Source organism: Melospiza georgiana, chromosome 12, assembly GCF_028018845.1.
Source record: "Melospiza georgiana isolate bMelGeo1 chromosome 12, bMelGeo1.pri, whole genome shotgun sequence".
NCBI lineage: Eukaryota > Metazoa > Chordata > Aves > Passeriformes > Passerellidae > Melospiza > Melospiza georgiana.
Window position 1 is genome coordinate 8,345,632 of NC_080441.1, and position 15,634 is coordinate 8,361,265.

The 15,634-nt window shown below is 41.4% G+C and overlaps 1 protein-coding gene across 6 annotated transcripts in view; it reads right to left on the reverse strand.

Annotated features, from left to right (window-relative positions):
* Window positions 1-5,517: 5,517 nt before the first annotated feature.
* IL1RAPL2 (interleukin 1 receptor accessory protein like 2) overlaps window positions 5,518-15,634 on the reverse strand; it is a 332,472-nt gene continuing 322,355 nt past the window's right edge. For all 6 annotated transcript variants that reach the window (XM_058032763.1, XM_058032766.1, XM_058032765.1 and 3 more), the window contains one exon: window positions 5,518-7,787. In XM_058032763.1, coding sequence (XP_057888746.1) covers window positions 7,090-7,787 — 698 coding nt within the window. In that variant the 3' untranslated portion in view covers window positions 5,518-7,089. The remainder of the gene's footprint in view (window positions 7,788-15,634) is intronic.

Sequence of the window (15,634 nt, forward strand, 5' to 3'; positions counted from 1 at the left end):
CTGCAGTGAGCTGCTGATCCCACACAGAAGCAGCACACTTCTCCCTGGGAGAGCTCAGCTGAACCCCAAACAGCCCCACTGGGACCCCTTGGGCACACCCAGAGGTTGCTCACACAGGCTGGAACACGACGTGGCCACAGAGCCAGGATGAGGCAATTTGCCCTGGAGTTACCAGCCCAGTCCAGGGAATATTATCTACTGCTCAGAACTCCAGACTGAGAGACTGTGAGCACAGCCCAAATTCTGCCCTTGGTTTTTTTGTAAGATCTTGGGTAAAATGGTTCTAAACCCTATTTTTCATTTGCTAAAGGGTGGATGAAAATACTTCCCCAGAGGAGTTAGGTGTTAGATTGATTGTTTCATGATCACAAAGCCTTTGATATCCTTTAATCAAAGAGTTGTTAAGGGTTTTAAAGGTTGTTATAATCTGTGGAAGAGATGTTAATTCTCTGTGTGCAGCCTATGCAGAACATGGAGTCTCTAATGTTATTTGGGGACTAAATATTAAGTGCTCCCTTCAAGATGCTGACAGAAGTTACCTTTCAGCCTCACACACGAGCTGATTAGAGTACAGTGTGCTTTGAAAGCTTCTTCACTTCTCATTAGACCTCTCTTCTTGAGTCACCTCATAAGAGGCTAATTTGCATCAAGTCTGGGCCACATTAGGGTCTGGATTTCTCATGGAAATACATCTTGGTAGCAAAAGCAAAACCCCTTCTGCCCTCTGCATAAGAATCACTAATTCTCTCCTCCACATCATAAATCCCAAGGCATGCTCTGAATCCCAAATAAGTTTGATTCAGAAAGAAATTAGGTGCATGTTCTTCCTTTGACAGTTTTTATCCCTGCCTTGGCTTGACTGTATTTTCCATTAAAAGAGGGCACCAGAGATCTGCAAATCCCTCTGTGCAGTGTGAGCACACTCTGAACTGGTGCTCTGTTCTCCAGCCAAATTCTTGAGCCCACCTTGCCTTGCTGAGCATGGTGGGTGCCCCACTGCCCTCAAATTTAGCTCTGCTGCTCCATCAGCAGGTCCAGCAGCAGCTGTTGGTGCTCTGAATATCCTCAGTGGATACTCACAGCCAGGAAAACATTTCCCACCCACTGCTGTGTACAAAGGAATTACTCTGCAGTCCTAGAAATTGCAAAACTCATCTAATATAAAATACATTGTTCTGTTGTTGTGTTTGTCCTGAAGAGAAGAAAACCCTTAAATCCTTGTAAAGCCAATTACACTCTATCAAAATGAATTAGAGGAGTTTATAGAATACCTACCGTGAGAATCTGGCTCAGCTTGACAAACTGTATTTTTATTATTGTTATTTATTTGCTTTACTGCTTAGTCTGTAGCTATACAATAATATTGCAAAGAAGAGAAAATGCTGACAGGTCATGTTCTGCTTCTATTGGCAGTACTGATGTTTTATATTTATATGACAAATATCCTGGTAAAGCTTGGTAACTTTTACTTTGTTTCCTTTTTTTTAGACATTGTTTTATACCTCTTTGGAGCAGCCTTATTAACCTCTGAATTTCTCCAGTGGCACTGAAATGATCAAAAAGATTCTTGTGGTGAGCACTGCAAAGCTGTCCTTCCCTCAGCACCACAAACGCTGCAAGTCCTTTCTTCAGGGAAGAAAAAAATATTGCAGAACACTGTTCTTTGTGTTTGCAAGAATGTGACATGTCATTACTTTCAATTTTCAAATTCTCCTTGCTTCCTATAACAAACTATTCCAAAATGTCATATTTTTAACATTTGCTGGGCTGACTACTTCTAAATTGGACCTGTTTCAATCAATGTTATTTATGAAATTTCAAAACCTTAAATACTTCCAAGACAGTAGAGGAAAGTACATTTGTTTACTTTTCATTATTTTATAAACAAATAGAACAATATTGATTATATTAAATCAATATTATTGCACTGTTCACATCCCATTTTCCTTTGGGCCTGAGCAAGGAAATACTTCTGGCATTACATGCAAGTTGAAAACCTGTGGGACTGAAGAAAGTGTGAGGTTTTATTTTGTGGGGAATTTTCCCACACATAAAGAAGCAGATTTTTTTTTTTTCCCCTGTGGATGAAACCAAGAAATTCCCATCCAGACAAAAAATGAAATGCTAATTTTAAAATTACCAAGACAAGGGTTCTGAAGCAAGTGGGCTGGCAAGAAATGACATCTTTTTGGGGAACTTCACACAGCATCCATTGAAGAGTGGACAAACACGATGCATTCATACAAGAGCTCCCATTCCCCTTTTTCTCTCTATGTTTCTGCTTGGAAAAACCCTTGGACTCTGACTGCTCTCTTCTTCCTCTCCCTTCTTCACATTCTCCACTTTTTTTTTTTTGAAGTCCCAGAAACTGCAGCCCCAGCAGGAGCCTCAGAGGGTGCCCAGGAGAGGCGGCAGCAGCTGCTGCAGGGATGTGGAGCTGTCCTGCAGGCAGAATTTCTGACCAAGCCATCCCATGGATGAGCTCCCAGCTGCCCCCCTGGGACCCAGTGCAAGCCCCCAGTTCTCCCCCAGCCATGAGGAGTTCCCCTGTGCTGGCACTGCCAGGCTAAGGGGCACTGAGGCTTTCCCTGCTGTGGGCCTGGCAGATCCTCTCCCCTCGGCTCAGACAGACATTGGGAAACGCTCAGAGACCCCAGAAGGGCTCAGCTCTAAAGGCTGCTCAATGCTCTGATTCCTGCCCCTCCAGACCCTGCTCAGCAAACCATTTCTCACTGAATTAAGGGGAATTTAAGTATGTGCTTATGCATTTCGATGAACAGAGAGAGTGTGCTGAATCAAAGGAACTACTGAGAGCAGAGGCCCTTATGAGAAATGATTTTTTTCCCCTGTAAAAGTATCTGTTATTTATTCCCAAGTTCTTATCTTGTTTATAACAAAGAATGAACAAAATTCCTTTCCCAAGGCTGGATGGTCCTGGAGCATATCCACACCAAACAGGGACAAAAATAAGCTTCATTTTAGACAGAATAAATAAGCAAATGCTTCTTAGTCTCTTGCCTTCTATCTCTCTCTTTTTTTTTTTTTTTTGTATTCCTCTGTACACAGCAAGCATAAGATGTTATGGTCTTCTCCAAAATCTGCTGGACTTCATGGAATTCTTTCTGTTGGCTTGAATGGGTTTTGGAGCAGACCTGGTGGCAGAGTATGGCAATATCTTTATAGAGACTTCTCATCTACTGCCTAGAAAAAGGAATATTATTAAAAGACCATCCCAACACACTGCCCCCAAGAACTGTCAATATTCACTGTGTTACCTAATTTACAATTACCCTGTTTTCTTGCTGAACATTCTTCAGGAGCATCAAATCTGTAGCACTGGATAGGCTTCCAGCTTCTGGCTCAATTTATGGACAATCTTTAATCCACAATTGCCTCTGAAGTACATCACACACAAAGGTAAAAACAGTACCTCTCAAACATTGTCATAAACCATCTTTAAGAGGAATGTGCCCCAAACCAGAAGTCCCCATGGTTGCAGTAAGGATGTTTGCTGCTGGTGGCTTTTGTCACTGGGCAAGGCACAGCCTGACAAGCTGGGGTGGTGGGGCTGCACAGTCAGGGTGGTGTCCTGGCCTCTCCCTTGATAAATCCAGCTGATAAAGCCACCATGGCTTTGGTGAGACAGGGGAACACAAAATGCCCTCATGCCCTTCTATTTCAGCTGATGAATTTCCTGTGATTGAGCTGGGACATTTTTGCCACCGAGGCCTGACCCAGCTGCCACTGCTGCCACACTGGAGAGCTGCTATGGAGGTGATTGATTCCCACAGTGGGACAAGCTCATGGCTCCTGTGCCACCCACGTCTCACAGATGGACACATTTCACTGACAGAGATTTTCTAGACCCTTAAGTGCTCCCTATGGAAACACTTGGACTCTTGCATGTCAGAGAGGGGCTGGAGCACGTCCAGAGCAGGACACAGAGCTGGGGAAAGGTCTGGAGCATAAATCTGAGGAGGAGCAGCTGAGGGAGCTGGGGGGCTTAGCCTGGTGAAAAGGAGGCTCAGAGGGGGTCCTAAACCTCCTGTCTACAACTCCATGAAAGGAAGGTGTAGCTCAGGTGTGGCTCAGTCTCTTCCCCCAAGTAACAAACAACAGGACACAAAGAAATGGCCTTGAACTGTGCCATGGGAGGTTTAGATTGGATTAGGGAAAAAACAGTCACTGAAAGGGCTGTCAAGCACTGGCACAGGCTGCCCAGGTAAGTGATGGAGACACCATCCCTGGAGGTGTATAAAAACTGTGGCACTTGGGGACTTGGGCCAGTGGTGGGCTTGGCAGAGCTGGGTTAACAGCTGGAGTTGATAATTTTAGAGATCTTCCCCAGCCTAAACAATTCCATGATTCTGTACTAGTGTCACACAAACTGAGTCAACAAGAGGCCCCCGAGCTCAGTCCCATCCCCACACTAAAAGCACAGGGGTACAGGCAGGTCTGATTCATGAATATATTGTTGTAGTACTCAACATACACTCAGAAATCTTAAAGCAGATTGTGACTTGGCATCTATAACTAAAGATATTGATACACAGACACTCAGTGTGCTTTTGCAAAAGGACTGAAAACCTGTTCTTTTCATGTTTCCTCAATACAAACATGACTGCATTTTGCTTTAGGATAACTACTGCTCTGAGACATATTATCATTGGGTAAATGAATTTGCTACCAATATTAAATTCTTGTAAATAAAAGAAGCAGACCAACCTGCATATGTTTTTTTCTTTTCTTTCTTTTTTTTTTTTGAGTTTGCATGCTTAATACAGAACTAGCAGGTTTAAAATCTCACTGAACATTCTATGTGAATTAATCAGATTCTAGAGTAATGTGGGAAGGAAAATAATGAAAAGTACAGCTTTTCATTTAAACATATGCAGCTCTTTTCATGCAGGGTTTTCATTTAGGATTTTTTTCCATTTTTTAAAATTACACTTTGCATTAAAGAACATAGCCAGTGTAAACACAGTCTGTAACACTTATAAAACAGTGCAAATTTTGTAAATTTTTGGGAGGAAGTTGAAATACATATATTTATAATGGAGGTAAAATCGCTTTCTTTCTCAGTAGAAAAATACATCTATTAAACACCTATGTTTGGAACTTAACTTCACAAAAGAGCAAGTTATAGTTCTATACTGTGTAATAAATTAATATCTTTTCTAGATTTCCACTTTCGGTGTTAGTGTCAAATGCATAATAATATTAGAAAAAATGAGAGAAACATGTATTATTTGAACCTAATTAAAAGTCTTACAGACAATGACTAGTGATGGAGGGCACAGAATAAAGAACTGGGGAAAGAAGCAATGGAAAAATACTGACCTCTATGAATTATTGCACATTTGAGATCATTTTCACGGCCCTTGGGCCAATTCTGGATACTTTTAAGTCTTAGGTCAGTGTTTGTTTCCATTTGACTGGAGGGTACAATTTAGGAACCACTGCAAAATGTCAAGGATTTACTGAATTTGTTTGCTGATGAAACCACAGGCAGCTGAGTGCAGAGTGCTAACTTTTATTCATGCAATCAAAGAGAAAAATGCTAAAGACATACTGAAGCACAGGCAACGTTGCCTGCCTTAAAAATATTTTTGGGAACTTGCTCCAGCAGATGTTATTGAGACAAAGCTCTCATGTCTGCTGTGTTTTCATTAGAGCCATGCCAAAACCTGCAAAACTGGCTTTTGCCTTCATTATTTTACAGCTTTTTCTTTTAATACAATTGTCTCCATAGCCTGACTCTGCAACCCTTACCCAGCTGAGTGTGGAAATCTCCATGAAACACCCTGGTACTCACAGAGCAGCAATCCCTGATGCTGAGCGCCTGTGGAACAATTCTCATCCACCAGCAGCAGGAAGGCTAAATGACAGGATCCTATTTGACTGATGGGATCACTCACACAAGTGTGAAATGCAAGACCTTGCCAGTTGCTGAAAAATATTACTTTTCACCAGTTACACAGAGAGTAGAAATATTCCTGCTTCTGCCATATTTAAAAGGTAAATAAATTGGCAGGTAGATAAAGAAGAGAGAAAACTGTTTCAGGTGATTATCACTGCAACAGAAGTCAGACTTACTAGTAAACCTGAATAATTCAGCACTTAATCTCTGAATATTGCTGTAGTTTTCTATTGCTGATGTTCTCACAAAAAAAGGTTAATTTCAAATTGTAACTACTGGTTTTGGAAAAAAAATCCTACATAAAATTACTTTACTACAAATTTTAGATCTTAAGAAATTTCAGATTAAAGAATTGGCCAATCGACAGCTAAGTTTATACTTAAACTGTTTGGAAAAAGTCATTAAAAATCTGCAAAAAATTGTGAAACAATCTATAGTTTAGAGAAAAATTGTTTAAAATCCTCTTAAACATCTTCCAGTATTCTAGTAAGTTGTTGAATAAAACCACATTGCTAACCATTGACTAGGAATAGAACATACCTCAATAATAAAATGAAGAGATGCCTATGGGAGCAGGTGATTTATTTTGTAACTGTTACTATGCACTTTATCAATAAAGCTTTGTCTGCACTGTTTCAGCTGGGCATCTTCTAAGAAGTATTTGCAAGACAATGTTATCAGGAAGGTTTCCTTCTCCTTCCTTTTCAAGACGATTCACCCCTTGTGGTCTGTGCAGGAGAAACTAATTTTTGTAGCATGATTAGAATTTCAAACTGTACTGTAGTCTATATGAAAAACCCAACAACTTCTGTGTATTCCAAATACAGTTACCTAAATATGTATGGATGTTGGAGATCATACACAGTGACCTTTTCTCCGTCCCAGATTGTAAACCTACTGTGAAGTGATGGGATGCGTTTTTCTCTCCCCCCTCCTTTTTAAGAAGCAATAAAACTGTACACTAAAAGACAGGAAGGACATTACTGAGTTACAAAAGAATGCCCCCTTTGTCAATAATTTGTAAATGTAAACAAAACAGTTCAAGTAGAAAAGCAAACAAGTGTGCTGCTGCTTTGAATAGGTTTTCTCACCCCGTGCGGGTAGGGCAAAGTTCTTTACGGGCGTCTCTTCATGGTGGCCATGAAGTATCTCCAAAGAGCCCTGACGTTCTACCAGATATCACTGGTGAAGCTGAGCTCCTTGGCCGACAAAGGTAGCAAGGGGCTGTTCCTGTGGAACTCCTGGGGGTCCTTGACGGCGTTGTTGAGAGGTAGCTGTCCGTTGAGGAGCGCCAGGGGGATGTTACAGTACGTGTGGTGGTTGCTGATGGAGGCCAGGGGCAGCGTGGCCGCCGACACGTCGCACTCGTAGCCGCGGCAGAAGTGCCGGCTGTGCGCGGAGTCTGCCTGCTGGAAACCGCCCAGGCCCGCCCGCGACTCCACCAGCGTGGCAGAGGTGCCCGTGACGGCGAGGGAGGGCACAGTCTGCAGGTCTCCAAAGAGGCCCTGCTCTGCAGAATCCAGCACCTGATGCCGAGACACCACCTCCTTTTTCTTCCCTGGCATTTCAAAGACTAGGCGCTTCCAAAACTTAGAGTTCAGTTTGCTGCTTTTTGGTCCTTTCCACTTGACCACTGAGAGAAGTTTGATGGTGTGCTTTAATGATTCCACTTCGTGATAATTCACCTTCCCTTTTAATTCAGTACACTCAATCAAAATAACTTTGATTTCTCCACTGACTAGCATGTTATGGAGTCTGTTTTCCATCTCAAAAATACTCCATCCTCTCCTGAGAACATAGTCTGGAGTTAACACGATAATGAGTCTTCTGCTTTGCTCAACACATCTTGTGAGATCTTCAATGTAGGCTACAAATTATAGAAAAAGAGAAAGAGTAAAGAATAAAGAAGTCTATTGTATTAAAACATCAGGCTTGCAATCAAGTATAACAAAATCCTGCATTTAACTGATCCACACCATATAAAATAATGGGCATTTCAATATACTCCAACAAAAATAGGATTGTGTATCACAAAATATTTCTATTTATGGAGTGCACATAGGAAACTCCTTAATAACACCCTCCATCCTTTACTATTTTTCCCTGTTCATTGCAGCAGGATGACATTTACATAACACTCTTGCTATGTAGGTGCATTAGTGAATAAAAACACACAGTTCACTTAGTGAAAAAAATATAGGTCGAAATCAATGCAATGTTTGTGTAAATTCTAACATTAACATTGGTTATGATTAACACTGTGCTGAGGGAAGCAGGCTCTGGGGAGTGGTTCCCGTGTTCCAGATGCAAAGACATGAGGGTGCTGCAGGGTGTATGAACCATAACTTGCAAAAGCTCAAAAGAAATGAACCCTCATCACATGCAGAACTTGTGCTATTGCATAGAAGCATCATGGGAGCTTTTTCTTCTTTAGGTATTGACCACAAAAGCATAAGAACATTCTTTGTGGCTCAGTGGTCTGTGTTAGTATCACAAACCTGTGCTTCTATGTACCCCAAGGTATTAACAGAGACTTCACAAGTGACAGGAACAAATGGAAAATTTAAACATATTGGAAGTATTTATTTGTTGAGACATCAGTGACAAAGAAAATAGTAGAATTCTTTTATTCATGCATGCCAAGTAGTTGCAAATGATCAGTGTAAGCAGAAATTCCAGTCCCATCAGCAGCTCCATGATGCCAGTTTACTGAACTTCAAAATGTTTGTGAAATTGGACTTTGATCCCTGAGTTTCATTTATCCCAGGGATGGTAGGGAAGAGAAGCCAAATACACTGGTCTGCCATGGAACAGGATGGGAAAGAGATCTACTTACAGACCTGATCAAAAACCCATTCAAATGAACAGACTTCATTCAACAAACTTCAATGGGTTTTAGGTCAAGACCAGAAAAATTAAATCCCTTGAACAAAACCGCTAAGGGCAGAAAATGTTCATTGGTTGCACAGCATTACAACTGCAAACTTTGAGACAGGATATCTTTGTGTTTTTGAACTACATGAACCTCTTGACCATGCTGCTGGGAATGTGCTGCCTGACTACAAAGGAGAAGCACGTGTTAGAAATGAAGACTTGGACACAAGAGCTGCACAGAACAGATCTTTACTCAGCACAGGGCAGGACCTCTCTTACACATCTGCCCTCTAGCAAGAACAATAATTACAAATAACATAATTAATCAACATCTGTTACTGCAAAACTCATTTTATAGTCCCAGGCACCATACCACAGCATGCTTATTCACACCACTTCCAGTAAAGTAAATTGCTACAAAATAGGCCAACAGGAACATTCTAAAATAGCTTATTTTCATGAGACTGAAGGCATAGTTAGCATCAAATCTGCCTTTACCAATGTTTTATTTCACCACTTAGCAGCAAGAAGAATTTCTTTCACAAATGGAAAAAAGAGGCAATTGCAAACATCCCACAGACACACAAAAATTTAAAGACATACACATACATTACAAATGTCTATGCAACAATCCTGACTTTTAGTTAATGGTTTATGACTTTTTAATCATGCAGCATTTACAGTTGGTTTTGTTTTTTGTTTCTTGAAATACTTTATGAGGAACCCCCCCCATTGTTCTGTGTAAAATAGTAACTCATTAATGAAAAAAATTTCAACATTAAAATCCATGGGAGAGGCAGTGGAGCGGGGAGAGAATCAGCAACAATGAGAAAATGATAAGCAGAACTGGTGAAACAAAACTTAAGGAAAGGTAGAAATGTTCAATACAATGGAAAGATATTATCCCAATGTATCAACAGCTCAGACTCTTCATTTTCTTCCTTTCTTTCTGCTCCCAAAAAGAAAGAATTTAGGTGGGAAGCTTCATCATTAGAGGTTGAATCTGCAAGATACAGTAAAACAACAAACTATCATGCATCTTTCCTGAGACATATTCATCCCTCCTCCAAACACTCAGAACACTGCTATGCACAAGACAATTCCCTGCAGGACCCAATACTGGGCAGTACCATATGTCCAGGGTAGTGCTGAGCATGGCCATGCATATCCAAATGCATCCAATTGAGAAAAAAACATAAACCAACAAAACAAACAAAAAAATCACTCCACTTTCATCTCTTCAAATATCCAGCACCAATCATTTCAGTAGTGACAGCCCAGCAATAATCCATCACACCATAGCAATCAAAGAGTTGTCAGCCTTTGCCTTGGGCAAACAGGGTGGAAAGAAGATGGGAGAAATTCCCTATTTTCTTGGGTGGACATTTCTCTCCTCTGTGCTTCTCACATCTCTTTTGGATGCCCACCTTCCTTACTGGGTATTGCTATGTCAGAGCTCTGTCCTCAGCTGAGGAATGAACGCCTTCACAAACGGTCTTGAGGTGATCCCTCAAATTCCACGTTGGGAACTGGTCACTGGTGGACATGGCCAATGAACAGGGGACTGATTGGTGCACTGAGGGTAAAGTACACTGAGCTACAAGAAACTGGAACCCCGAATTTCCAGCCATCTGGTCCAGAAGTACTTAGTACTCCCACTAACTCCAGCTTGGGACTACTACTGAAGGCAGGTGACAATCTTCCTGGAGCCTGTGGCTCCTCTGGGTGCACTCTACAATATGTCAAATTTGCACCACTTGAACATTTCTGTGAAGAAAAGCATGGGGAGACAGATTCCTGTCCCTGGAATTTCCAGCTTTATTTTTCCCAGTGGTACCAATCTGACTGCATAAACCTCTCAGTTGCTAAATCATCTGCTCTCCTTTTACTTTAGAATTGGAGACTTCCCAAAATCCTACAGGTTCAGTTGTCTGTCTCAAGTGTTCACTCCATTAGAAAGTACTAAATCCAAGGAATCTATATTGCAATGTGGGATGGAGAAAGTGTTGCTTTCACCTTTCCAGCAAGCTACGAAATTATTGTCAGGAATGGCTCAGTTTCATTCGCAAGAAAAAAACTGAATAGGGACTTCAGGAATACTGTCACCAACCAGTATCAACTGTAAAGCTCCAGAGCAGCATATTTCCATCAGATAAATATAATTTCACTGTAACTTCACTTTTGCTGCAGGAGGTGTCAACTTCAATGATATTTCATTGAAAGAGGAGAAAAAAACCATTGTCTTGGTGAAGCCAGTATGGAATTATTCACTTTTAAGTCCCAGGGATTGTATTTTATCATAAATTAGAATGTAAAACTAAGATGTCACTGTTAGATCGGACCCACTTGTTTTTACTGAAAAAAACACATTTTAAATTTTGATAACTTTTCCCCCTTCTTGAAACACCGTTTTGCAGTATGGTACAAAACTCTTTCCAAAATGTTAGCAATTCCCATAGGTAAAAAAAAAATTAAATAAAATTTACATTGTGAGTGGCTTTATCAGTAACTTACTTGCACCATGTTCAATGCAATGCCCAAGGAGGAATGGACAGCAAGAAGTGTTATACCCAAACCCAAACATTGTTTTAGTCTTTCCAGAAAATGGCAAGCAAATTTGTCTTGACAGCAAGTATGTGCTCACCAAACACTGTCTACATGTAACAATGCTGAACTGGAGTTTGAAGCACTAAAGAAGAGATTTTTGAGAAATGCATCCCATTTGCAATTAAATAATGTGGAACTGCCTATGGAATCCTTAATGAGCTACATTAACCACAGGCTGGAAGGAAATCTAATATGCAAGCAGACTAGGAGCAAGGAAATTAATGAACACTATGGGCACAGAGTTGCTTACACAAAGAAATGACTAACCAGATTCAGATGATTTTCAGGAGTTGAGGGAGAAGGAAAAAGACACTAGAAATCATATAAAATCATATGGATATTTTTGGGCAGCACTATGAGAATCAAAGAGTATCTACCATCAAACCCATGTGGTTGGTTCCTGGCACTCTGAAAATAACCAGCCTTTCTGTGTTTGGCAGTGTGACCATCACTTGAGAAAGTTATTTATAGAAGAGTAATTCAATCCTGGTTTCCTAGTTGAATAGTTCCCAAACCCTGAGTCTGATTACTTTATTATAACACCAATGATTTTGTGTCTTGCTTTTCCTGTTTATGAAATATATTTTGCTTCTCTTAGCTTGGACCAGAACAACTGAAACACAAAGCAGAGTAATGGCCCCTTCCCAGACAGAGCCCAATCCCAGGATGAGCTGAGGGACAGCTGATGAGTTTAACATAAAGAAACAAATAATGCAGATTAGTGCACTATAGGACAGCCAGCCCTTCTGCCTTTTGTTCATATTTATTCCTCTTTCAGCTGACATCTGTGTGTATCCCTGCTACCCTTACCCATGCCTGACATTAAAAGCAAGATTCATACAGAGCAGACAACCAGGCACTCCTGAAAGGAGTTTGTGGAGCTGGATACCAAAGAAATGGTATCCTATAGGTAACAAAGGCTCCTTGAAAAATCCAGACACATGATCCAACCAGGTTTTCTTCAGGCAGGAGCCCAGGAAGCTGGAATTCCCCAGGCAAAACCCACACAGATGGGCAGACAAAACTACAAAGTTCCAGAACTACAATATTGACTGTCGTGTGCTTTTCATCACATGACGTTAAAACTCTCCCCTTGTGCTGAGAACTTCTCATTTTTCAGGTAAACAAATATTTTTATTCCATCACCATTTTTTTCACTGCCTAATCATCATACCCTGAGTTGGAGTGAATTGTTGGTGTTTTTTCAATCCTGTCAAGACCAAATGCACATATGCTTAGAGAACACCTAGATGATGCTCTAATAGATATGTATTGCTGGTATTAAAAGTCTAACTTGACAATTTTTACCTCTTCATTTTCAGGTTTTAAAATAATTTGCAGAAAACCATGGAAAGAAGTACCTTCCTCTGATGTAGTCCTGATTTTAGAAGAGTGACATGCAAACAGATATTTTTCACTGCAGACATCATCCTTGGCAAGACAAAAAATGGCTCAGGTGAAAACATAACTCGTGCTGTTAACCCCCCACCAACTACTCAATCTCCTCAGGTCTCCTAACCCTGAATTAAAAAATCTTACAGAGCTTGAATGTTTGTTGTGGGAAAAGGTTTGTAAAAAGAGCCCTGAAAATGAATAGAGTGAAAATAATGAGAACTACTCAGGAATTCAGTAAGAAGTGCATGCGCATCTCAGGGATCCCAGTCTCCTTATGCAGGGTAACTTGTCCAATTACACCTAAGTTACCTGGCAGGGAGGTGTGTGTGCTGTCAGCTTTGACAGCATGAAGAACACTCATTCTGCTAAGAACAAAGAGTATTCTTTAAGAAAGAATAGGTGCTACAGTACTTCCCATAACATGCAACTCAGTTCCTGGGTTACAAACTTGGTCTCCATTGCCATGTCTCCCTGCTGGGTCACCAGTCTTGCCTCCCACAGCTCTGTGGGATTCTGTTCCATCTTGCCAGCTCAGGGATCCATCCACACTGCTCTCAGGCAGCACCAGAGCATCACAAAGGTCCCTGCTGGCCATGTGTGACAGGCCTTGCTGAGGCCATTGGCATGCTTCATGGGACATCCTTCATGGTGCTTCTCCTTCCCACTGGCACAAAATGCTCTACTGGGATCAAATTTGTCTCCCAGCAGGGTTCAGAACCAACACCTACTGCAAAACATGACCCATCTGACCTGAACCCTGGGATCTGCTTCCCCATGTTGAAGAGGTGGCCTCAGTCCCCACAGCCAGCACCTCTGTCCTCCTGGGGACAGCAGCAGTCCATGGACATCCCTGACCCAGATGCAGAGCTGAAAGCAGAGCTTGGACATGTCCCAACCACAGCACATCTGGCTGTAATCTCTATGTAATCTCTCCCTGTGCTGCACAGGGACATGCAGAGCCCATCACAGCTTTCCCCCAGAGGTTAGCAATGAGCCAGCTGGACAAAAACACAATCAAACTCGTCCCTGAATTTTCCCCAAGTCAGCTTTTTAGGCTGTTTGCAGAACTGCGCAAGAAAATTAATGAAATAGTATTTGACAAATCTATTTTTTGCCTGCTCTCAAACGCAGGGAGCAGCTGTAGGAGCTGCTGCATGCCAAGAAGGAAGCGAATGGTGCACACCCTCCCGTGGCAGCTCCTCACAACTGCAGGGATTGCAGGAGGCACCAGCCGTACACAGCTCCTGGCTGCACTCAGGGGGACACGCCAAGGCACACAGGATACAGAGGGACACACATTAGAGCAGAGAGTGGGAAACGATTACATTGATGAAAGTAATTTACCCTGAAAGATGAGGAGGTGAAACATGTGAGAAGAGATATTTCTTAAAATAAAACAATAGCTGTGATCAACTCCCCATTTTTCCACAGAAATCTACCCTGGACAGTAATATATTTTGTCACATCTGCCACTTTTTGAGACAGTCACTCTAAACCATGCTATGTTTTCCTCTGAAGTTTCCAGCAGGCCCACTCCACATCACACTGCCCTCACTAAGCACTGCAAGTCCTGGTGAGAGTGGTGAGGATTCAGCAGAACACAGGCACATTCCACTACTCCAGGGCACAGAGAGAGCTCACAAATGCAGGAGGCCGAGTCTTCCCTCCTTCCCCATCCCTTCACCCTCCCTCTAGCCCCTCTTGAAATAAAGTGCTTTCCCCCATATCTTTTTCAAAGCCAAAGCATGCAAATCACACTCATTTCAGCTCCACATTTTATTCTGCCTTGTCATTATGTCTGATTAGGCGTTCTTGAAGCTCCATGTGTTAGAATCAGGCCTTTTCATAACACTGAAGAAGTGAGTTTGAGAGGAAAGAAGAAGGATTAAATCTGTGAATGTTCATAAATGAGAACTGACATTTTCAGGTACCCTACATTTTCAGGAGAGGTTTAATGAATACCCAAAGTGATGGCAAGTGTTTGCTGAGTGCCTTGCTGACAAAAATAGACAAAAATAAAATACCATGCTGGCTGGAACAACAATTGGAAAAAGAATTTCATTTCAGATTAATGTGTGTTTCAGCATAGTTATTATTGAAGAGTTAACTTTAAACTTCTTAGTTCACTTGCAGAATTGCTATGTGTAACTCTGCTATATTGTTGGATATGAAACAACTAGTTACAACAACTAGTTTTTTACCACAGAAAGATGTATTTCCCCTTAATAATATCTAAAAATTTGGTATAATTTGCTTGTACTGTAAGAAATAAGAAAGCTATAAGCCAAGTCCCCTTTCTGTAATTTCTCACTATGGGAGAAAAACTTACACCTTGCAGGGGCAAAAAAAAAAAGTGAATCAGCTCTAAACTAAGAGCTGAAAATGCATGTGATAAATTCAAGCCCCTGCACAGGTTTTTCATGATCTCTGGTGAGGCTCTGAGTCCTCTTTCCCAGTGCTAAAGGGTTCAGAGCTCTGTTTCCAGTGCTCTCAAAGGTCAGAGAAGAAGCAGGCTCTGACTCCTGGGTCAGGCACTTGGCACAGGGAGGCAGCAGTTCCAAGTCTTTTGGCAGGCAGGTTGTAATGCAGTTATGCTCGAGCCATTCCATGTTTGGAGACATCTGCTCCACTACAGCCACTGCTTTGTTGTCTTGTTCACATTTCCTACACAGTAGCACATACAGAGAGAAGTTCATGTTCTCTTCTATTGTTTTTATGAAAGTGATTTGGAGATGGAATTTGTGAAAAAAATAAGGCTGATTTTTCACAAGGGTAGCACTTCAAATAAATGTGGTATTAAAGGAAACATACTGTGCATTCAAAATTCATCAGCACACT